This window comes from Talpa europaea (genome assembly GCF_964194135.1).
Source record: "Talpa europaea genome assembly, chromosome: 12".
Taxonomy (NCBI): Eukaryota; Metazoa; Chordata; class Mammalia; order Eulipotyphla; family Talpidae; genus Talpa; species Talpa europaea.
The window spans coordinates 98,223,894-98,247,197 of record NC_140079.1 but is presented as its reverse complement, the minus strand read 5'-3'; the positions used below and the strand labels follow the sequence as shown (position 1 = coordinate 98,247,197).

Sequence of the window (23,304 nt, the reverse complement as noted above, 5' to 3'; positions counted from 1 at the left end):
TTAAAAGTTGCACTCAGGCCTCTTCCCCCATCCCATCCCACCCTCCCAAAGCAGGAGCAGATAGGAGGGAGCAGATCGCGCTAATGAGCATCTTCATTAAAGGAAAGGTGGGGGAGGTGGGTGGAAGGGCAGCTCAGGACCTGGCTAGACCAGGTCTTCCCACTTGCTTGGCTGGAGACACACAGCAAGAGGCCGCATACTCAGCGCCTGAGACTTAAGTTCCCTCGGGTGCCCCCCATCGCTTCTGTTCTGCTTGATGCATTAGTCGGTGTCAGTGTGTCTTTCCATTCTGAACGTCATGGCAGAAAGTGCCCGCTGGATGCTGGCCCGCCTGTCACACCTGTGTCATCCTGCCCGGCTGGGGCCGCCACCACCAGCCAGCCCTTAGTGGAATCACCTGCTCTGATTTTATTATAGACTTTTCCCAATCACCTTTATCTGCCACAAACGAAACTGGGGGGGTGGGGAGCAGAAAGGGCTCATGATTAGTAACTTCTAGGAAAACTACTTGCCTATAAATTGAAACTGCAGGATGGCGTCAAGACAGATGTGAAGCCAATACGGGAGGGCTGTGCCCTGAGGGTGGGGGGAGTGACTGTGGCCCTGAGAAGAAACCCACCTGGGTATTGGGCAGCGCTCTGGCCCTCACGCACGGTGCCCGCACATCCCTGCCCAGGGATACCTGCTGCGTGAAGGGGCGATGCAAATGCCTTGGCGGACAGCGAGGAGCCCCGCAGCGCCGGGGCAAGCAGGTAGCCGCCAGCCTGCCTGGTCAGTGCCATCCTCTGGACCCCTTCTGTCTCCCCCATTCTTGTTTTAAACTTGAATTCTTTCATTAAGGCCCAACGGACATGAAATCAGCCGTGAACCATTTTAAGCGGACAGTTCGGCGCCTGTTAGTACAGTCACGAGGTTGTACAGTCACCACCACTGTCGAGTCCCAGGATAGCCGTATTTACCCCATGGAAAGCCCACGCCCTCGGAGCCCCACCCGGCCACCCCTCCTCCCAGCCTCTGCGGCCGGGGAGCCGCTGGCAGCCTGGGGTTCCCCTTGCTGGCCCGTGGCCTCTACCTCGAGGTCAGGCCGCTGCACAGGGGTTGCTGGGGTTCATGGCATCATGACGCTGCAGTGTGGCAGGACCCCATGCCTTCTCGTGGTGGGGGGCACTCCTTGGTGGGGCTCAACTGCCTTTTCCTTTTACCCCAATAAGCGTGGGGTTCTCTCCACCCGGGGTGGCAGTGGACGCTGCTGCTGGGCTTGTGTGCGGGGGTGGTTGTTTGAGTTCCTGTTTTCACTTACTGTGGAGTTGCTGAGTCAGTGTTTCACTTTTTGAGCACCCCAAAAGCCTTAGTGGTCACACCAACTCTGAGACTAGGGCTTGAGGAGCTGGGCCCTGGCTGCTGCCCTGGGCCTGCCCCAGCACCTGCCTTGGGAGCCCCTCCCCGGCCAGGTAACCCCAGCATCTCACGGACACCGAGTTCTGGTTCCCCTCTCACAGAGCTTAGCTGAGCAGAACCCTCAGGACAAGCCGGCAGAGCTGGGCTCCCCCCACCCCACGAGGGGTCTCCGCAGGCCCTTCCCTCCCACTGCCCCACCCTCCCTATGCCAGGCCGCTCTCCCTGTGCCTCCGAGTCCTCTACCCTTCCCACTCCTGTGATGTTTGCTGCGGCCCTGCCCCCCACTCCATCTTCCTAAGAAGGTTGCTCCGCATTTACTATTTATCGGGGGAGTGATTGCAGCTTGCACTGCTCTGGGGCTGGGGGCAGCAGAACCCCAGTCCCAGGTCTCAGCAACCCCTCTGCTCGCCCTCCAGGTGGTCTCCTTTAGTGTCATCCCCCTTTTCAGAGAAGGAAACGGAGGCAGAGGGTTCCTTAACGAGCCCAAGGGCGCACAGGTTTCTGTGGCTGCGGGACTCTCTCCACTTTCGGGGTGAGTCCCGGAGTCCCCATGGGCAGCATGATGCTGCTCCCTGATATCCCCTGGCTCCTTGCTCAGGCCAGCAAAGCACAGTTCCCTCCTGCCTTCTCGAGAATTGGTTGTTGACAGTGAACTCAGAAGTGCTCATTTACATATCTTACCAGGTTATTTTAAGACTTTATTGACGTTGTGGGTAAAGTTACCTAGAACATTAAATGGGCCCTTCCTCTGCCCGCCCCCGCCTCTCCTCCTCCGCTAGATCATGAACTTCAGAAAGAGGCGTGTTTACCCACCTGGGTCTCTCCCCAACCTAAACAACGCCATGCCTTGCCAGGGCAGGTGCCTGCCCAGGTTTTGTAGATGGGGTGAGCGCGCGAGCGCTGGGGACCACAGCCCTCGCTCTTCCAGGGGCTGGAATATTCGTGCCACAGGTGGTAAAAGGAAACAGTGGGTGTGGTGTGCTCTGGTCTGTGATGCCAAAGTCAGCCGGCAGGGCGAGGCCCTGGGGACACAGGACAGGACTTAGGAGCACCAGTTGCCGATCCACACACCTGTGAAGCGGAAGCTGAGGGCCCTGACCCCGGGCTGTCAGGGTCACATCCAGTTCGTTTCCACGCAGCCAATCCAGTCCCACAGCCAGGGCGCCCACTCCTTCCCTAGCAAATTTGGGGTGGTTGGTTGTGCAGGAGATGTGCATCCCACAAAATGGGTCACCAGAGACACCTCTGGGTCCTCAGGATTCCCAAATGAGCTGATGACCCGTGGTCAGTGCGGGCAGAACGGTGATGACGTCCACTCTGGAGATCCCCAGCTGGGATCTGGCATGTGGCTTGGCCAGGTGATGACATGCTGACCCCATCAGCCTGCTCACAGCGGGCTGCCAGCCAACTCCATCCGCCTGCTCTGCTTTCCACCTAGAAAACGGGCTTAGTAAACCTACCTGGGTGTGACCAGGCAGAGGCATGCACACCTGCACGGGTGTCGATTGTCACTGTATGTGGAAAGCAAGGGATTTGACAGCCCACTAGCTAGGGAAGTGGTGGTGCTTGGTCGGAAGGGAAGTGGTCTTCTCGGGCTAACTTTCTGATTTCCTGGTCTCTTGCAGGGCGGGGGTCTGTTCCTGAAGGAGAGATCATGGCCTCCATGCTGCTCACCCGGCGGCTGGCCTGCAGCCTCCAGCACAAGTACTGCCCGCTCGTGCCCGGTAAGTCTAGGGGACTTGGCAGGTGCTGGTCCTCGAGGAAGACAGCCCAGACAAGCATTCCAGGCTGGACAGCCCTCGGGGGTAAAGGGACTGGCCAGCCAGTGATCACGGACCTGTCCACTATCCCTCATCTCCTGTCCCCAGCAGCAAACCCTCCCATCTCCACCATGCCTGTGGGTGGGCAGCTCTGAGGGGCAGGCACTGACACCCAGCAGCCAGGAGGACCAGGCTGTCACCTTCCCTAGGCAGGAACATAGGGGAGACGCGTGGCAGAGTTGCTGCTGATGTCCCTGCCGCGTCAACCGAAGGCCAGTCGTGCGTCAGAGCGCAGGACAGGAGGGTGTCCCAGCAGTGTCCCTGTCCCTCCCTCCACACCCCCACACCCACCACAGCTCTCTGCTGCCCCATCTCTCGCGAGGCTTCCAGCTATCTCTGCCTGCCCGCCCGCCCGGCAGCCCAGCCAGGTGAGCCTCATGATCTCATGAGACCTCCCCCCAGGGGCTCCACCAGGAAGGTGAATTCCATTTTACTGGTGAGAAATCAGGCTCAGAGAAGTAAAGTCATTCTCCCAGAGTCACGCAGCCTCTTGAATGCAAGTCAGTCTGACTCCAAATGCTTCCCTCTCTTGCCTCCAGGCTCCCTGGGAGAGAGGGGCTAGCCCTAGCCCCCCTGCAGGTGCCCTGCACCTCCAGTCTGCCCCCCGGCTCGTAAAGCCCCCTGCCACCTGAAGACAGTGGCTGGCCCAGCCCTGGGCTTGCATGTTGAATGCTGGTGTTTCCACCTGGATGGGGTCTCTCCTCTCTATTAGCAGAACTATTAGCAGGTTTATTTGGGAATGATTTTAAATGTCCAGAGAAGCTACAGAAATAGTACAGAGAGATGCCAGGCCTCCCGCCCACCTCATCGTTAACACCACCGAATGCTCTTGTCACAGCTGAGAAATGACCTTGGGACGTTAGACTGCGATTTGGATTTCACCAGCTTGTCCCTTAATGCCTCCTCCTGCTCCGGGATCCAGACCAGCTCCCACGAATTTCGGGGCCACAGCTCCATGGTCTCCTCTGGCCTGTGACAGTTGCTCTGTTTTCCCTTGTTTTTCTTGACCTTGATAGCCTCAAGGGATCATTAGGCGGTTTTGAGGTTTTGTTTTGCTTAATTATAAGAGAAGTGTACTCATGCTTGCCCAGAATCATGTTAAAAATAAACCAAAGCCAGAACGATGCAGGTAGGAGTGAGAACAGGGAAAAGATGCCTCATCCCGTAGCTCAGTATGGGCTGAGCACCTACTGGGTGGGGAGGACCCCAAGAAAAGAGAGCATGACCCCCTGGGGCTCCAGCCACCTGGCACTGGGGCTCCGCCTTTGAAGGTCATTCTCAAGGGTACCTGAATTTCCCCCCACACAACACAAGAGAGCAGTGGATGGAGACCACAGGGGCGGACTTGGGGCCTCTCCAAGGGGCAGACAGTCTTCACTTCTAGAGTGTGGAGTAGTAGGAGTTGTCCCTGCTCCCCCCTGGTATCTTGTACAAAAAGAAGAGGCGCCTGGGAAAGCACTTTGTTTCCACCTGCAATAAGAGGGGGAGCTCGTGTTCACACTTGCCAGCTTGGAAATGGCAAATGCCCGGAGGTCCCTAGCTCTGCATTTTCTAGGTGGGAACTGATTCTTTTGGCCACTTGTGCAAGAATTAGAGTGAGGTTTTTTCTTTCTTTTGGCTGATCAATTTGGCATATCTACTACAATGTATGGTTTTAAAATGCCACGACACATTGCTGGGAAGGATGCAGTGGCTCGTGGATGACAGGAGTGAGAGCTTACCTAAGCCCATTTCGACCTCAGACAAAGGAAACTGAGAAGCAGAGAAATTACACTGCCCAGGGGCTCAGAGGAGCAAATGTTGAGCCAGTCTGGCCCCGGCTGCACCCTTAGCTAGTGTACTAGTTACCTGTCACCGTGTAACAAAGATCCCCTGACGTAGCAGGTTAAAGTCATATGCATTCTTATCTCACGGACCCGTGGATAAGATGCAGAGAAGGTACCAGGTGCTGCATGAGAGTGCAGTTGAGCTGTGGCCAGGGTACAGTCTCATCTGAAGGCTGGGGTTGTTGGGGGGCCAGCTTCCAGGCAGCTGGAGTCAGTGCTGCTCCCCACGTGGCAGCTGCTTCCTGGAAGTGAAGGAAGCAGGAGGAGCAAGTCCAAGCAGAAGCCACAGTGAGCCACAACACCCATGGGGTTTGCCTGGGCCGCTGTGACACCAATGATGAGAGTGTTGGCCTGAGATGCTGTTCTCATTGCACTGTTCATGCAAAAAAAAAAAAAAAAAAAAGGTTTTATACGCTCATGTGGGTAAATGGAGGCTGGGAGAGGAGGCAGCGAACACGGCTATTGTGGGGTGAAGTCAGACACGGATGTTCCTCCCATTGATGCTTATTAATATTTTCCCCAATGAGCCTGTTATCAGACAATAAATGGGGTGGACAATAGTGGGGGAGATAAGATTTGCTTGAAAGAAGAGCCAAGCGAACAACTCCAGTTGAGCTTGACCTTGACTTTGGCCGGCTCACACATGGAGCCCTGGCTGCTTGGGGAGATGACATTCCTTTATTACTCTCGGTATAAAGATCAAGAGGATGTTGATAAGGTTTGATGGCTGTTTTTACCATTTGGGGTTAAACATTGACTGTGTTAGCTGGCGTGACCGCCAGGAGTGGTGAGCATGGTCCAGACCCAGGGGAACAGGCTGGAGTCATGCTCTGTGCCCGGTCTGGGTGTCAGGGCTCAACCCCCCTCCGGGGCCTGCTGCTCTTCATGAATGAAAACACTGCAGCACGCAACATTCAATCCAGCTTTGCTTCCTTGCGCTCCTGACAGTAATTTTCTCGTAGGGGAAGCAGGTTGTTTTGCTGCAAAGGTTTCATTTCAAAAACCCGCACTGGATGAAATGAAAGACCATCAGGTATAACCACACAATCTGAGAAAGGAGACCCACACTTTTCCGCGCGGCCACTGAGTAGCTGTGTGACCCTGCGCAAGTTGATGGACATTCCGAGTCTCTCTGTGTCTTCTGTAACTTGGGGGTGATATTCCCGCCTTGGGGCTGCGGGAATTCAGCAGGTCAGCCACGTAAAGGTCAGGTCAGCATAGCGTCCGGGCTGTTCCTCGCACAGGTTTCGTGCTCATGTGGCTTCACAGAAGGGATTCCAGAAAAAGTTGCCCTGACACCCAAGTTTGGTTCTCGTCTCTCATTGTTTATAGCGTCATGCGCTGTCAGGAAGGGGGTATTTGTTGTCTTGGAATTTGGTTATTTTCCTCTGCCAACTGAGTTAGCCTGATAGTAGGAAAAGGAGAAGTACTGGACCTATGTTCCACCTCTGACTCTGCACCTCACTAGCTGTGTGACCTTGAGAAAGTCACCTCACCTCTCTGATCCTCATCTGTGAAATGGGACTAGCAACACCGTCTCACACAGCAGGACCCCCAGCACACGACTAACGCCCCATCTTCCTTCTCCTGACAGCCCGGTTGCCCGCTCTCTCCCCAGGCCTGATTTCCAGAATCTCCGCTCAGCGGTCTTGGCCCCCTTCCATCCACACCCACAAAGGCTTGGCTGTGGTTGGAGCCCATGCAGTTCTCGAAACAGTCCCGTGTGCCTGGCCCGGGGCTCCGGGCATCCCCAGCGCTTGGGATCTCGCCCCCCTTTCCATCACGTCTCCTTTTCCTCCTAGTCTCAGCATCCTGGACCCTTTCAGCTGCCATTGCTCACCGCCTCCATTCCTGGCATCCCCCCTTGCAATTCCCAAGAACTCTGATGGCTCCAAAGTGGGGGACAGGCATTTCGGGAGGACGGAAGGGAGGACTTGTGTGTCTTTATTTGAAGACAGCTTGCTCATTTCGAATTTTTCGCGTTCCCCCTTTGCTGGAAACAAAGTGAGATCAGCACCGGTCGAGAGCTATTTTTATCCAGAAATGCATCCCCGCTTCATGCAGGTCTAGCTGGAATCAGTCTCAACCAGTAACCCTGAGCTCTGGCCGAGGAAGAGATAAACAGTTCAGTGTAACACAACGTCATCAGCATGTTCCCTGCCCTTTGACTTGCTGCTAGTGGAAATAAGCTCTTTACAAATTCCTTTTTCACTTCGAGATCAAACAGAAGACAATAAGGGCCGGTTGCTTCATGCCTTAAAACCCAGCTGGATTTTAGCGGGATATTATGTTCACAGGACTATACTTCATTGCATGATTAACTTGGAAACCTTATTTGATACCCAAAGCTGGTATGGAAAATTGAGAATGAATTGTTTTCTAGATATGATGGCTTTGGGTAATGTGGCAAGGCTGTGTGTGTGTGTGTGTGTGTGTGCACGCGTGTGCGTGCATGTGTGTGTCCTGAGAGAGAGCAAGAAAGGGAAAGGAGAGGGAAAAACCTAGCTGGTTTTTTTTTCACCTTCTGAGTTTAGTTTCCTCTCTTGGGTGATAGAAATACTAAGAGCCACCCTCAGGGCTGTAGAAAGAGGAAGGAGATTATGTATAGCATTTCTAGAAACTATCTAGTGAGTTCCCACTTCGATGCAATTATGGCCGCCCAAGGAAAAGTTGCTGCTACCGTTTTCCAGCCACCACGCATGTGCCAGAAGATGAAAGACGGGCAGGACACGAACGGTGTGGTCAGCCCCTGGCTGCAGCCTGCTCCCTCTGTCGGATTCCCTGGAGCAGGCCCACACAGGAGTCCATCAGCCCTGGGGTTGGGCCACCCTTTATGTCTCAGCGACATGCTGAGCTCCAAAGCCTCGTGGGGTGACCCTGGAAAACTCCCTCTGAGGTCAGTCCCCCACCAGAAATGTAAAATGAGTTTCCAACAAATCACTTGCAGCCAAAACTTTTTTTAAAAGATTTATTTATTCATTTACACAAGATCCGGGGTACAGGCCAGATGTGCAGGAGGGTGAGAGGATTCACCAGAGACAGAGCGGGGAACAGAACAGGCAGACTGACGAAATACACTGCTGAGCAGCGGGCGAGACAGGAGAGGTCTGCCACGCCACGTGGGCCCCTAGCAGGTCAGCTGGGATCGAACCAGTGCTGCAGAGGCTGCAGGCAGCTTCACAGCGCGATGCTCAACCGCCTGCACCACCAGGGGAGGCCCCAAAACTTTTTTTTTGACATCCACAGTGGAGATATTGATTAGCCCCTCCAGGCTAATCAAGGATGTTTTTGCATCCTTTGGGTACTGTCCTGCATGTTTTTAACCTACATCTTTGTGCTCCGTTCTCGGGATTTTCTCAGGATGAATCCTGAACAAGGGAGTGCCCGGTCAAAAGCACTGGGAAGCTCCAGAGCTTCTCCCGCTTTGCCAGCACTGGCCTTGCTGGTGTTGAAATCTGCAGTGTTCTGCGGTGCCCGGATCTGACCGGACCCCGTGTTCTGGGCAGTCTACCTGGGTAGGGCTGAGCTCAGGCGCTGCCTCAGTTAAGGACAGGGGCTTGTGTTGCCAAGGGTCTCACCATCTCTGTTTTCTGCAGGGCCCAGACACATCAGTCAAGCCGCAGCCAAGGTCGACGTGGAATTTGATTATGATGGGCCGCTGATGAAGACGGAAGTGCCGGGGCCCAGATCAAGGGTGAGTAGAGCACAGCTGCATGGGAGGCTTTGGAAAGAGCCAGTGGGGATGTCTCAGATACCACTGTAGTGCTGCCTAGTGGTCGCCAGACCCCGGTAGCGTACTATGGTTCATCTTGTAGAGTGAGCTAGGAGGGAGGGAGGGCATTTCTCCACAGGCCTGGGGAGTGAGTGGCTGTCATCTGATCTAGGCTAGGTCTGTCGTGGTCACAGTGGTGGCCTTACCCTGCCCAGGTGTCTCACATCCTCCAGCAAGCTGGACTGGGAGTTGTTCTCCTGGAAACAGCAGAGGGCACCACACTGTGGGTCTCTGGAGGCTAAGGCTCCACCCTGGCCCATCGTTACTCCCCCTCACTCTGTTGCCCAAATCAAGTCACATGGCTTCCTTTCAGTCCAAAGTCAAGGCTGGGGCAGAACATCCCACCTGTGGTGCAAGAACCGCAATACTGGATGGCACAGGGCATGGACAGCACATGCCCTTGAGCTTGACTGAGGCCAAAAAGGAGAGCTTTGACAGAGGAGTGCATCTGTCCTAGGCAGGGGAAACAGTGAATGCAGAACTGTGCAGGGTGAAGTTGGGGGACACTGAATCCTGGGGCAGATGTCAGCGTGTGAGGTGGAAGAGGCACAAACCAGTCTGATGAGGAAGGTTGGGGTGTCTCAAAAATGCTGCAGAGTGGGCCTTCCTGGTGTCACAAGGGGTTAAGTCTCAGCCCTATGAAGCTATAAGCAGCCACTGCAGCATGAGTTCAATCCCTGGCCCAGGAGCTACCCACATGGCGCAGCAGACCTCTCCTGTCTCTCCCGCTGCTCCCCTCAGCAGTACATTTCACTCAGTTTGCCTGTTCTGCTCCCCATTCTGTCTCTGGCCACCCCTTCACCCCCCACCTCTGGCCTATACCCCACCTCTTGTGTGCATTAATAAATAAATCTTTTTTTAAAATGCTGCAAAACCTGCATCTGGTGCGTCCTGGAACACTGACTGAACCTGACTCTGTGATGTGTTATCAGTACTGTTTCCCATGCATCTAAAAAATAACAGTGTGAACCTTGTTAATACAAATTCATTTTTTTCTTTGCACATTTTACCCACAGTACCATGTTCTTTGGTATCAGAGAATTCCTCCTGTCATCGCAACTATATTATAAACTCGGCAAGCTTGGCACTGACAGACGTTGATTGTAGTTCTATTGGATATAGTTTGCTCACAAAAGGGGAGGCATTTTTCATGCATATTTCTTGGGGACAGAATTTAATTTAATAGCAATATACTTGGAATAATCTTTCATATTCTTGCATTAATCTTGTTTTGTATTTTTACATGGAAATAGATAATTTTATGACACTAATGGCTAAAGTTTATTTTATGTTAAATTATTTTTAGAGATGAAATCTTTCTCATATTAAGCAACAAGTTATAATTCCCAGTTTCTACACAGAATGCACAAATGATTTATAGTGTTTGTATTAAAATTATAAATAGTTCTTGGGAAGCAAATTAACATTTTCAGCTGGTATTCTTTTCCTAATGGAATGCTAAGACTTTTTTCTGCTTTTATGGACACTAGATAATATCTTCAGCTTAAATTTTTTGTTAAATAACTTAGCTGATTTTAGTCATTTTTTGTTAAATATTTTATTTTACTATCTTCCAAGTGTCTAAATACTTATTAAATATTTTAGTTTATTTTATTATTTTCCAATCTGTTGTACTGGCAGTTTAACTGGCAGCAGTGGGTTCCTGCCTATTTAGACTAAGCAACTTAAAAATATTTATAACACTTGTTGACTCGCTAACTTTTAAGTTACCGGCATGAAGGGGAAAAACCTCAAGACTTTGGGATGACTTCAAAGAGTCCAAACCCCTCTGGCAAGAGTGTATCCTCACCAAGATGCTTTTTTTGTTCTTGCCTGCAGGAGCTGATGAAACAGCTGAATATAATTCAGGTAAGTGGGACCAGCCTGCATGCCTTCCAGCCTTCTTGTTTACCATTCAGCCTTGGGCCACAGATGCTTCATCTGCGCTTTCTCTTAAAAAAAAAAAAAAAAAAAAAAGCAGCTGACTTTTGTTCTGAACTTTTTTTTCCTAATTCCTCCTATGATCTCTCTTAATTTCAACATTTTTGTAAACCGCTGGCAAGTCTTTCTGTTATTGATTAATTTCCTTCCATTGTGGGTGGAAAACATAGCTTGTGTCATTTCCATCCTTTCAAATTTACTGAATCGTTTTTATGACCTTAGAAAATGTGCCTGTGCACTTGAGAGGAACTTGGCTCTGCCCTTGTGGGTGGTGTGTCCTGTAGATATTGGCGAGGCGCCCAGTTTAGAGAGCTCCTCAAGTCCATTTCCTTGGTAAGCTTCTGCCTAGGTTTCTGTCCATTTTGAATGCCAGGTCCAGAAGTCTCCAGCTATTCTTGTAGAACTCTTTCGCCCTGCGGTTCTGTCAGGGTTTGCTTCCTATCCTCTGGGCGCTGAGGCCGGGAGCACACGTGTTTACAGTTAAGTCTTCTTGGTGGGCTGACCCTTTAATCCTCATCTCTCGTCTCCATGCTGGTGACCTTTCTTCGGGCCTATTTTATCTGATAATAGTAGAAGCCAGCTCAGCTTTCTTACGACTGGGTGTGAGTCACATCTTTTCCCATTTGTTCACTTTCAACCTATTTCTATCCTTGAATTTGTGTGTCTCGTGTAGACAGCATCCAGATGGATCTTTTTGTCCAGCCTGACGGTTTGGAACTCTCACAGTTAAATGTTCTTATTGAAATGTTTTTATAGATAGATAGATATAGAGATGTCTTCCATTTTACGCTTTCTTCTCTATGTGCCTAGTATCATTTTAATTCTTTTGTTCCTCTTTGTATTTTGTTTGCTTTTGCATTGAGTATCTTCGTGTAACCTTTTCCTTTCTTTAATAATTATTCTATAGTTTTCCCCAGTGGCTGCTCTGACCTGTGCCATATACATCTTATCAGACTCTACTTCAGATTTGTATCCGAAGTATATGTTTATATCTCAACCACTTAATGTGACATATCAAACACATACAGGAACAGTCATAAAATACAACCTACAGAGCCTCCCTGGCGGCTCAGTGGTTGAGCGCTGGGCTGCGGAGCTGCCCACAGCCTCTGCAGTGCCGGTTCGATCCCCGGCCGGCCAGCGAGGGTCCCACATGGCGCAGCAGACCTCTGCTGTCTGGCCCGCTGCTCCCCTCAGCTGTGTATTTCGTCAGTCTGCCTGTTCTGCTCCTTACTCTGGCTCTGGTGACTTCTCTCACCCTCCCGTGCTCTGACTGTACCCAATGCTCGTATAAATAAATTAATTAATTAAAAATAAAAAAAATACAACCAACAAATTAAGAAACTGTTTCAAAGAAAACAGCCCATGTAATGGCCCCTGGGATAAAAAAGGACCATGTCGCCATCAGCCAGAGGGTTTCCAGGAGCCCAGAGAATGGGCGGGTGGTGGTCCTGACAGACAGAGACCCTGGGCACTGCAGCCAGCCTCACCCTTCTTCCCTGTTCCCCCCAGAATGCGGAGGCCGTGCATTTCTTTTGCAATTACGAAGAGAGCCGGGGCAATTACCTGGTTGATGTGGATGGCAACCGGATGCTGGACCTCTACTCTCAGATCTCCTCTGTCCCTATAGGTAAGAGCTGGAAAATGCATCCCTGAACGTGACCTTCTCTCTTAGTTGTGCCTGTCCAGACTTTGGGTGCTTCTCCTGGTGGGTGCATCCAGGGGTGTTGCCCCCTCTCCCTTGAGGGCAGAGGAAAGGAATGTCTTTCTTAGTAGGTCTGTCGCTAGGGACTTTATATGTCTGCCCTTGTTTCCTCCCCCCACACCCTGCAAGGGATGTATGAGTCAATGTCCCCATTTTGTAGATGGACAAGCAGAACTTGGAGACGTTAGCAGCTGGTAGAGGAGGCCTAGGTGGGCGTGAGCCAGGTCTGTGTGACAGTGTCCAAAGTCAGCGTCTAGGGCTGGATTTCCCGGATGAGGAGCCTGAGGCAGGGGCTCTGTGCAAGGAGGGAGATGTCTCAGAAAAGAGGCAGCAGGAGGATGAGGTCGCCACCGGAGACTAGCCACAGCCTGATCCCTCTGGGTGGGGAGGCGTGGGGGCTCTGTAATATGGATTATACCCCAGAGTTGGCTCGGGCTGAAGCAAATGGGCTGGACTTCCCCCCACCTTTTCCCCCCTCCCTACCCCCACAGCAGTTGGGATGGGGTGGCCTGTGCAGGACAGTGACCTGGTGGGGCACCAACAGCACCTGCCTCCCCTCTTAGCCACTCAGAGCAGGATGCTGCAGGAGGGCACAGTGGCAGATGGACAGACAGGGCTGGCCTGGAACACAGGCAGTGCCTCTTTGCAGCCCGGGCACCGTCTCTTTGGCTGGTGGATTCCAAGCAGAGTGTCTGGTGAGGCTTGTCCCTTCCAGGGTAACACCAGGGCATCCTGGGCCCTCCTCCTCCTCCCCCACGCCGCCCTCCTAGCAACCTGGCACTTCCCCGGAGACCCCAGGTCAGGTCTCTCTCCTCCTCTGATTTCCCCTGGAGCACTCCCTGCAAATGATTTATCTCCCACTAGATGCACCTAGATGGTAAGCGGATGATTCGTCCGTCCTGGGAAGTCCACGGGTCAGAAACGCCTTGCCCTTCCACGGCATCCCTGAGCCTATCCGCACTCTGCGTTGGATGGGAGGGTCGGATCTCCTGCGTTCGAGCCTGGCTCCACCGAGATCAGCCAGGGTCTGTGGGCCAGTGTCTCCAGGCCAACCCCTCCATCCCCCACCAGGGCTCAGCCACCTGCAGGGGTGGGAAGAGCAGGGGGCGGGGGGCAGCAGCCACTGTTAAAAGACTAGCACTTCTAAGTGTTCTCTGTCCGGCCACCCCTGCGCCTCCACCTGCAGTCTTGGCGAGGGCCTTGAAGCAAATGCTCACTGAGATGTCCCTACACGCCTGGGTGCTGCTGAAGCCCCGTGTATTATCTCAGTCAGTGCCCACAGCGTCTCTCAGCACCCAAACTGGTGGGGGGTGAGGGGCAGTTTCCACGAGGTTCAGGGTTCTCCCAGCGTGGACAGGATCCCCGGTCCTGAACCCATAAAGCTGCTTCTCAGAGAGCAGCTGCCCTACCCTGCACCATAGGGCCCCCCAGAGTGGGCTTTCCCCATCAGAGGGCCAGGCTTGGCTTCGCAGCCATGAGACCACCTCCCTCTGAGGTTTAATGCGATTTCCCCGGAACGGGCTTATCTGCTGAGGCAGAAAAGCCACAAACATCCTGGCAGTGCGATAAGGAGCCAGAGCAGAAAGTCCTCTGGCCAAAAATGTTGGAAAAACCCCACCGAGTGCTCCCTCCCAGGAATGAGTGCTCTTCCACCTCAGGGCTGCTTAGGAGTGGGCTGGGTGGGGGTGAAGGTGAGCAGCCCCCCTTGGCCTCCCTGCATCCCACCCCCAGTCCGTCCTGGCAGCAGCCCAAGGAAATCACAGGCTTTTCGAGTCTCCTCACTCTTAGTCATTGGATCAGGAGACAGTCTCGGTGATACAGAGCCTTTAATCCCTGCCCTGCTATCAGGGAGGCTGAGCACCGACCCCAGGCTCAGAGCCTTGGGCCTGAGTGATAGGAAGCCCCAGTTCTTGTGTGCATAAATAAATAAATCTTTAAAAAAAAGAAAGAAAAGAAAAGAAAAGAAAGCCTCTTTTCAAATATGTTTTTTTTTAAGATTTATTTATTTATTTATACAAGATTGATTGATTGATTGATTGATTGATTTATACAAGCACTGGGTACAGTCAGAAGCGCGGGAGGGTGAGAGGATTCACCAGAGCCAGAGCGGGGAGCAGAACAGGCAGAAGGACCGAAGTACACTGCTGAGAGGTGGCAGGAGAGGTCTGCGCGCCATGTGGGACCCTCCTCCGGTGGCCGGGGAGCAGCCGGGGATCGAACCGGCACTGCAGAGGCAGCGGGCAGCTTCGCAACCCAGCGCTCAACCGCTGCGCCACCGGGGAGGCCCTCAAATATGTTTAAATTAAAAAGTGAATTGGTTTCAAGAAAGCAGGGCCGAGGCAGACTTGAGGAAGATCAGATCCTGTCCTGGGGCGATTTCTCTGAAACCCACTCCTGCTCCCAGATCCCGCCTCATCTTTCCCCGATACAACAGGTCTGCGTCCCGGCCGTGTTGCCTGTTCATACCCTCAGCTGATACCCACTGGGCTGAACACTTGGCCACTGCCTTACACGAGGCCCCTGACCTCAGTGCCTCGCTGCCCTAGTCCTTTCCTGGGGGATGAGCAGAAGAGCAGCTTTTGAGCCCGGGGCACTCCCCACCGTCTTGTTCCTCCTTCAGAAGAGAAGCTTCTGTTTATTGAGCATCTATTAGGTGCAGGGGACTCTGTTCCTTGGTCTAATCCTACAGCAGCTGTTTGGCTGCAGATGGATGCGCGGAGGCTTCAAGCCTGCAGGTCTTGGATGTCACGGCTCAGAAATGTGTGCATTGGCTGTGGTGCACCTTTGTAGGGAAAGCTGGCAGGAGAGCATTTGCTGAAGCAAAGGGCACCCTAAGCCTGCTCTTGGCACCCCAGGCTCACCTGGACTGTCCCCGGGCTATGGGATAAGCAGAGGCTCCAAGGCAGGATCGGACCCCCGACTGCAGGCGGCGTCCCTCACTCAGTCCCTGAGTGGACACTTGTTGAGGTCCGGTCCCCCAGTGAGCCCAGGTTGGGGTGAGGGGGGCACACTTGTCTGGCTGCCCCTCCCAGCCCTGGTCTCCAGTTCCCTCTCACTTGGCCTTCGCTGCCTCTTCTGTCTAGTGTGAGGGTCTACAACCTGACCAAGCAGCAGCATCGCCTAGAATACTTGTTAAATATTTCTGGTCTGTACCTTGAGGGATCCTGAGTCAGGGAGCCTGGGGACCCCAGGAATGGGTCCTTCCTTCTGCAAAGAATAAAAAGCGCCCTCGTTGAAGAGAGTTTCCGGTGGGGAAGGAAGGGGGGCAGGGCCCGGGACCCCAGGCGGCACTGGTCTCTAACCGCACCCTCCTCTCGCCAGGTTACAGCCACCCTGCCCTCATGAAACTCGTGCAGCAGCCTCAGAACGCGGTGAGTCCTGGGGACGTGAGACCCCTGGGAGATGGCCATTTGGGGCTCCCCCACGGCCTTGGAAACAGTCCCTCACCCACCCTTCAGTCAGTCCCTCGTCCATAAATATTTCCTGAGTGCACCCCACGGCCTGGGCACGTGGGTCGCCTTGGTGAGCAAAACCACAGGTCCCCGCTCCTGGCGCCAGTCCAGCCGCATGTGCCGTGTCTGCAGAGAAGGGGGGGGCACAGCGTGATGCCAGTGACAGTGACATGGGTCACACTGAGGGCATCACAGGGACCACACACCGCACTCCACCTCAGCTAGTCTCCGGGGCAGGTGCTGCTGCCGTCCCCATCTAACAGATGAGGCACGGAGCGGTCACGAGTTTGTCCCAGGCACACAGCCAGGGAGGAGCTGGGTGAGACCCACTGGGAGCTGGCTACGGAGGGGCCTCCGGGCAGGGGAGTGACATTTGGAGAAGGTGCTGCCAGGTGACAAGTGAGGGAGGAACAGGGAACAGGGGGAGCCGGGGGCACCTTGGCATGGCAGAGGGTGGGGAGGCATCTGAGGGGAGCACAGTCTCCACTGGCACCACTGACTCTGAGCTGAGGGTTCTTGGTGGGGGTGTCTTGCAGGATGCTCAGCAGCATCTCTGCCTCGCCCAATAGATGCCAGGAGCACCTGGAGAGGGACAAGCCAGTGTCTGTGGGCACTGCCAGGGGTGGCTGGGGAAGGCACCCAGCTGGGAAGGCCAGCAGCAGAGGCCTTGGTGACACCTGTGGCCGCCCTCACACCTCCAAGGGCGACACCAGGCTCCCTGGGGACTCCTGTGCTCCTCGACTTGTTCTCATTTCCCTCCCTGGAGGGGGCTCCTGGATGTCCCTAGTCGCCCCGCCCGGGCAGGGAGAGGGGTCGCTGGCCGAGGTGTGGGCACGGGGTCGGCTTCAGCAGATCCCTGCAGGCGGCATCCACAGTGGTGGTGTCCACAGGGGCTCCTGCCTGCAAAGGTGGTGGTGGTGTCCACAGGGGCTTCAGGAGTGAAGTCATGGGGGTTTGCCCCAGACTCAGAGCGTCACACTTGTCCACATGTGACGTGGAATGTGATTCCCCCCCAAAAATGTAAGAAAGGCAGGGGTGGGGGCCGACCCCCCAGCCTTAAGCCCGGAGGTCCAAGAAGGACTCTCCCTCCTCACAGATGGGCGCCCCATCGGTTGTGGGGTTCGGGGCCCGCGGCAGGAACGAGCGCCTCCTGCGGGTGTCTGGCAGCCCGTTGGCGGCGGGTGGTGGGCAGCTCCCGGCTGTGTTTACTTTCAGAGCCGAGCTTTGTTTCAAAACGTTGTGCAGATCCCAGCTGCCTCGGCAGTTGGTGCTGAAAAAAGTGTCAACAAACATGTCACACGCGTTTGCAGTGTCAGCTGCCTGCAGAGGCAGAACGTCCCCACCGCACGTGACTCCAGGCTAAGCTCTGGTTTCTGGGGGTGCCCTGCTCCCCCACTCCCCTGCCTGGAAGAGGCCCTCTTCACACCCCCCTCCACTGGCCAGACACCTTCCCGCTTGGTGGGAACCCCTGCGTCACCCCCTCACACACACCCTGTCCGTTCTCGCCTCCTGCAAACCACCCCAAGCTGTGGTGGGGAAGCCTTTCCTCCCCGCGGCCGGGGCCGGCTCTGCTTCACCCGCAGCCCGGGGCCTGGCTCTGCCCTTTTGCCTGATGCCTGGACATCTGTTGGCTGCCTGACAGCTGACTGAGTCCCTGGCGTGTGCTGGGTCCTGATCTTGGCGCTGGGGTTGGGCAGAGAGGGCGCTGCCTTGCTGGGTTACAGTCTGGGCCGCAGTCTGAACCCCGTCAGGACCCTGGTCTGGCCCCAGGCAGGACCCCATCGGGGTGGCAGTCTGTGCTGACGTGGTTCTGCAGGACACCCAAGGCCTCAGACGGGGCCCTGGCTGACGTCATGGGCCCCAGACTCTTGGCTGGAGATGCTCTCGGGGAGGTGGTTACAGCATTTTACCTGTCCCAGGAGCCTCCTGCCAGGTCGCTGAGGTTCTGCCAAGGGGCTCCTCATTCCTCTTATACCCCAGCCACATCCCCTGAAACTCCAGTACAGTCGTCTCACAGCCGCAACAGATGGAGCCACGCCCCGGACGCACGGTTTGGGTTCCAGTCCAGTTCTCATGTCACCTCGTTGGGGCGTCCACAAGTTACACAAGGGTTAGGGGGGCACTGCGTGTGCAGGGTCACCCTGCAGCGAATGGCGCGCACAGTCTGACATCGCAGTGCCCTGGACGGACAGAGGGCAGCTGGCCTGGTCAGCGGAGACACGGCCACCCTGTGACCTCGGCCCTCCCACCGGTGTCCTTCACGGCCGTGATCCTCCCTGACCTGATGCCTGTCGTCTCAATGGCTCCGTCTCAAGCACCTGGCACGGGGTCCCCGTTTTGGTTCCCAGATGAGGCCCCTGGAGACCAGAGAGGCTCAGTGACTTGCCGCAGGTTGCACAGCCGCTTAAGCCAGAGCACATTCTCTTTGCACTGCGCTTTGGGGCTGCAGAGCCTGATTGCAAGAGTTCTGGAAACCTGTCCCCATTTGATTCAGCTACCCGCTGTCCCAGATAGCTTCTGTTCTTAATGTCACGCTTTGTCGAACAGGAACACCACCCCCACATCTTCCCCGGGCGCAGATAGGCAGCCAAGCTGCCAGCCAGCCCGCCGGCCCCTCTGTGAGCCAGCTCCCCTGACGCCCAGTGGCAGTTTGCTTCCACCCTGATCTCATGATGCGTTCAATTACTTAGGAGCCCCATGAACACTGAGAACCAAGAGGCCCCCCCACCCCCGCTTTCAGGTCAACCAAGGTCTCGGGGCTGTGCCAACAAGCTCCTACCCAGTGTTAGTGGTTTGGGGCGGAGGCTGCCTGCGGTGCCTGGCTGAGGATGTAATCTGAATTTAGCACACCTGAATCTGAGTTGTGGTTCCGCCCCCTTCCTGTCTGTGTGACTTGGGGAAAGTTGCTTGACCTCTCTGGTCCTCCGGAGAGCTAACTCCCCCCACTGCTTATCCTGGTGGTCATAAGCACAAAAATCGACAGAGTGAGTCCGTCTCACCTGCCCCAGCCACCAGAGGATACCATCCAGGCCCTCCCAATGTGGCACAGGTGCTGCTGGGTTTACACTGCGTTGATCTGATTAAGTCCGAGATAGAGGTTCCCAAAGTCCCCGAGTCCCACCCCCCCACCCCCCGCCAACCTTAGCACTTCGCGCTGGGTTTGCTCTGTTGACTTCCTTGCAGAGGGAGATACTTCTCAGCACCCACACCTTCCCAATTTGAAGGAAAAACAGATCAATGTAGAGGGTCAAGTAATTTTTCCAGCCTTGCCGTCCTCACACTCAGTTCCTCATCAGATGTCCCTGCTAAACCCTGGTTTATTTAGAACGTCCAGAGCAGCCCCTTCGTGCCTTTTCTTGCGTGTTTTTCAAGATTACAGTGTCGTTTCCAACAGAGGCATGGGTAAGCATGATGTGGAATATTACTTGGTCCTGAAGAGGAAGGAAATCTTGCCACAGGCTAGAGCATGATGTTATGCTCAGTGAAAGAAGCAGACACAAAAGGTCAAATGCTGTCAACCCATGGATCTGAGATGCCAAGCGTCACGAATCTGTACCAGAAAGTAGAAGAGTGGATCCTGGGGTTGGGGGTGGGGTCAGGGAGAGCTGCTCTTCAAAGGATGTTTGTTTCAGTTCTGCAAGATGAAGCACTTCCGGGTGTTGGTGGGGATGGCTGCACAACAGTGAGCATGGACTTGGCACAGACCTTAGAAATGGGCAGGGCCATAACCAAACATGCTGCATGTCTTACCACAGTAACAAAATATCCAGGCCCAGAACAGTCCCTGTGCCAGCCCCTGGCGACTCGAGCTGTTTTATGTCCCTGTGGTTTTGCCCCTTCCAGGGTTTGGTATAAAGAGGACCCCATGGGGTGACCCTTCCGTCCTGGCTCCTCTCACCCACTGTGTGACTCTGCTGTCCTCCCACCAAAGTTACTTCATGCGCCTGGTGGACTGGCCCTTTTTGTTGCTGCGTAGTATTCCCGGCTGGGCACGGACCGCCAAGCGTGAACCCTTCCCCGCTGCAGGGACACTGAGTTGGGCGAATAAAAAGCAAAGCCGACATAAACATTCACATCTTTATGTGGATATACGCTTCCTATTTGGCGGCCCAGGCATGCGTGTGTGCGTGTGTATGTGTGTGTAACATAAGAGTCTGCCAAACTGCTCTCCAAAGTAGCTGTACAAATTTGCGTTTCCAGCAGCTGTGAATGAGAGTTCTCGTTCTGTGTCCTCAAAAGTACTTGTGACAGTCCACGTTGGGGGTTTGAGCCATGCTGATGTTTGAGCCGTAGATCCCCAGAAAGTTGCCCACAGAAGTATAAAGTGCCCCCTCCCCAGCTTCCCTGCAGCAGCGGCCCATGTCGTCACCTCGGCGCAGTATCACAAGCCCAAACCCACACTTGTTCAAAGACCCGGAACCACCTCAGCCGATTTCTGTAGCTGCCACAGGAGGCTCTGTGTCCCCGGCACCCACAGAGCCCCCAGCTCCCCGGCCCCAGCCTCTGACACCCCCCAGGAAGCTCGCTGGCCGGTGGGGCGCCAGGTCCAGCCCTGGGTGAGCCTGTCTCCTGGCCCCTTTGCAGAGCACGTTCATCAACCGGCCGGCCCTGGGCATCCTGCCTCCAGAGAACTTTGTGGAGAAACTGCGGAAATCCTTGCTCTCGGTGAGTCTGTGGCATCTGCAGCCCTGGGGCCATGGCCCGCCGCCCACCTCCAGGGGCACCACTGTGCAAGGAAAGGGTTGCCGCCCCAACAGTCAACCTGTCTTGCCTTTGTGCTGTTGCTTTCACAAAGAGTGTTTGTCATTTTCCTTTTGAAGAAAAGAAGGAAGAGTGTTTAGGAAAAAGAGGTACTCAGGGGAGATGCATGGTGGCCCCAGAGAGGAGCTTTGCATTCAGTTTCTTCTCTCAGCCTTCCTGCATTGTTATGAGGGTTCAGGGCATTCAGGCCCCCAATTTCCAGCTGTAAATGGGGGTGTCTCTGGGCGGTGGTTGCAGCAGGAGGGACTAGCTGGGTTATCTTTGCTCTTTTTTTCTTCCCTGCCCTCCAACCTCGGGCCCTCCCAGCCTCCCAGACTTGTCCTCCAGCCCTGGTAAAGCCCACACCCCCCCACCCAGCCCCACTGCTGCTGGGGCATGCCTGCCACCACCCTCCCCAACCTCCCTCAGCCTCCCTGCCCCGCAGGACCCACAGCGCTGGCTCCACTCCGGCCAGGGGTGGCACCACGCAGCTGAGCCAGGCTCTCTCCCCGCCCTGCAGGTGGCTCCCAAGGGCATGTCCCAGCTCATCACCATGTCCTGTGGCTCCTGCTCCAACGAAAATGCCTTCAAGACCATCTTCATGTGGTACCGGGTGAGGTTCAGCACGTGAGCAGGAGCGCGTGCATGCACACACACAAACGTGCACACGCTGCCCCCGGCACTCCTTGTCCCAGCCAATCAGGGTGGTGCACGGCAGTGAGTGTAGTCAGAACCCAGGAGGCCCCGCCTGGACCTGGGCTTAGCAACATTCAGTAGGAGGGGGTGCGGACAGCCGAGGCTTTGACGCTGAAACCGGCTGATGTGATTACGCAGTTCTACCTGGCACCCCCTGGGCCCGCTCAGCAGAGCTTGGTGTTCCCAGTGGAACAGCAAGCACCTTGCATTCTGCTGCTGAGTTCACCGCCAGCACCGTTAGCAGCCTCGTGTTTCGTGCACAAACGCAGTGACCGACACCTAAGACCCGCCCCGGAGAAGGCCCTTCCTCATCATCCCGCCAGATATGGGCCTACGTGCAAAGCGGAAGTCTGTCTGCCCAGAGCATCTGACGTTTTGTTCTGTTCTCTTTTGTCAGAACAAGGAAAGGGGACAAACGGGTTTCTCAAAAGAGGAGCTGGAGACGTGCATGGTTAACCAGGTACGTGCAGCCGGGCCCTGGTCCTGGGGGGCTGCCCCCGCCCCTCGGGCTGCACTGGTGGACGGCCCCTGCCCTCATAGGAGGGTCTTAGTCTGTCTCAGATGTCGCGACAAAATGCTGTAGACTGGGGTTCTTGAATGACAGAAATGTGTGTTCTCATAGTGCCGGAGGCTGGAAGGCCAAGCTCAAGGTGCTGGCTGCTTGGTTCCGTGAGGAGGACTCTTCCTGGCGTGCTGGTGGCTGCCTGGTCACTGTGTCCTTACTTGTCAAAGGGAGGGGCGAGAGAGGGAGAGGAGCGGGTGGGCAGGAGAAGAGAGCACCCTCTGGTGTCTCTCATGAGGGCACTAATCCCGTCATGAAGGCCCCACCCTCAGGACCTCATCTCACCCTCACCACCCCCTAAAGGCCCCACCTCCAAATGCCATCACATGGGACTTAGGGCCTCAGCATGTAAACTGGAGGTGGGGGGGACACCAACATTCAGTCCATAGCAAGGGGTCCCCAAGCAGCCTCACTCCAGAGTCCTCCCCTTGGCATCAAGGCCACGTGCCCTGTGCCTGACCAGCACTTACCACCTTCCCAGGACAGCTGCCTGGATCTGACAGGTCTCAGAACACCTTCACGTAGACTCGAGAATAATCCAAGACGCCAGCAAGCGTGAATGTGCAGGGGCGTGCACCCGCGGGCGTGTATGGGAGCGATAACCAGAAAAGATTGGAAGTCACTGTATATCCAGTCATGGGGAAAGAGGACTTCAATGTCGGGGTTCCAGGTGGAAACCTGGCAGTTCACAGAGGCCACTGTTGGGGGACAGCAGTGCCGGGGCTCCAGGGAAAACCAGTGGGAAGATGCCAGGCGCCCAGCTGGCTCCCACCAGGATGGGCCTCCTCTGTCCGTGGCATTCCCACTCAGACCCAAGTGTCTGTGGCTTTAAAAAAGTAAGTCAAGGACCACTGAGCTCAGGTCCCCGCTGTGAACAGCCCGGAGAGTGACGAAGGCTTCCTCCCGGCATGCAGACATGGGAGCGACACTCTAGTGTGAACAGCGGGATGGGATTTGTATGGACACCGTGCGCTCAGCCGTGTAAACAAACACACAGGAAATCACGAGAAAAATGCTGTGACACGGTTACAGTGGGTTGCTTCTGGGTGGTGAGATTGGTCTTTTTTTTTTTAATATATCTTCTATATATTAGAAGATGCCCCCCCACCCCTCCTCACTAGCAAAGGGTCCGTCCACCCCTTTTGCCCTCGACAGCCAAACCCACATACTCTTGAGGGTTTTCCTTTTCCTTGTGACCATGGATTTCCTGCACGGGCCTGTTTTCATCTCCTCGCGGCTTCCTGGACACGCTGCCCCATCAGCGTTCACAGGCCTCCCTCCGCGTGTTCACACTGCCTCCAGACGTGCGCGAGGCTGCGTTACGTCTGTGATCCAGCGTTTCTGGGGTATGGGGGAGGAGGAAGTGGGGCTCTGCCCTGGAGTCTCAGGGAC

General features: G+C 54.9%; 1 protein-coding gene across 6 annotated transcripts in view; it reads left to right on the top strand.

Annotated features, from left to right (window-relative positions):
- Window positions 1-3,052: 3,052 nt before the first annotated feature.
- ABAT (4-aminobutyrate aminotransferase) overlaps window positions 3,053-23,304 on the top strand; it is a gene marked incomplete at both ends in the record, with an annotated part of 31,154 nt that continues 10,902 nt past the window's right edge. For 2 of the 6 annotated variants that reach the window (XM_084250662.1, XM_084250661.1), the window contains 8 exons: window positions 3,053-3,122; window positions 8,641-8,738; window positions 10,656-10,685; window positions 12,270-12,387; window positions 15,784-15,833; window positions 20,499-20,579; window positions 21,175-21,267; window positions 21,748-21,810. In XM_084250662.1, the coding sequence (XP_084106788.1) occupies window positions 3,053-3,122; window positions 8,641-8,738; window positions 10,656-10,685; window positions 12,270-12,387; window positions 15,784-15,833; window positions 20,499-20,579; window positions 21,175-21,267; window positions 21,748-21,810 (603 nt within the window). The remainder of the gene's footprint in view (window positions 3,123-8,640; window positions 8,739-10,655; window positions 10,686-12,269; window positions 12,388-15,783; window positions 15,834-20,498; window positions 20,580-21,174; window positions 21,268-21,747; window positions 21,811-23,304) is intronic. The other 4 variants (XM_084250665.1, XM_084250664.1, XM_084250663.1 and 1 more) reach the window with 4 other exon arrangements.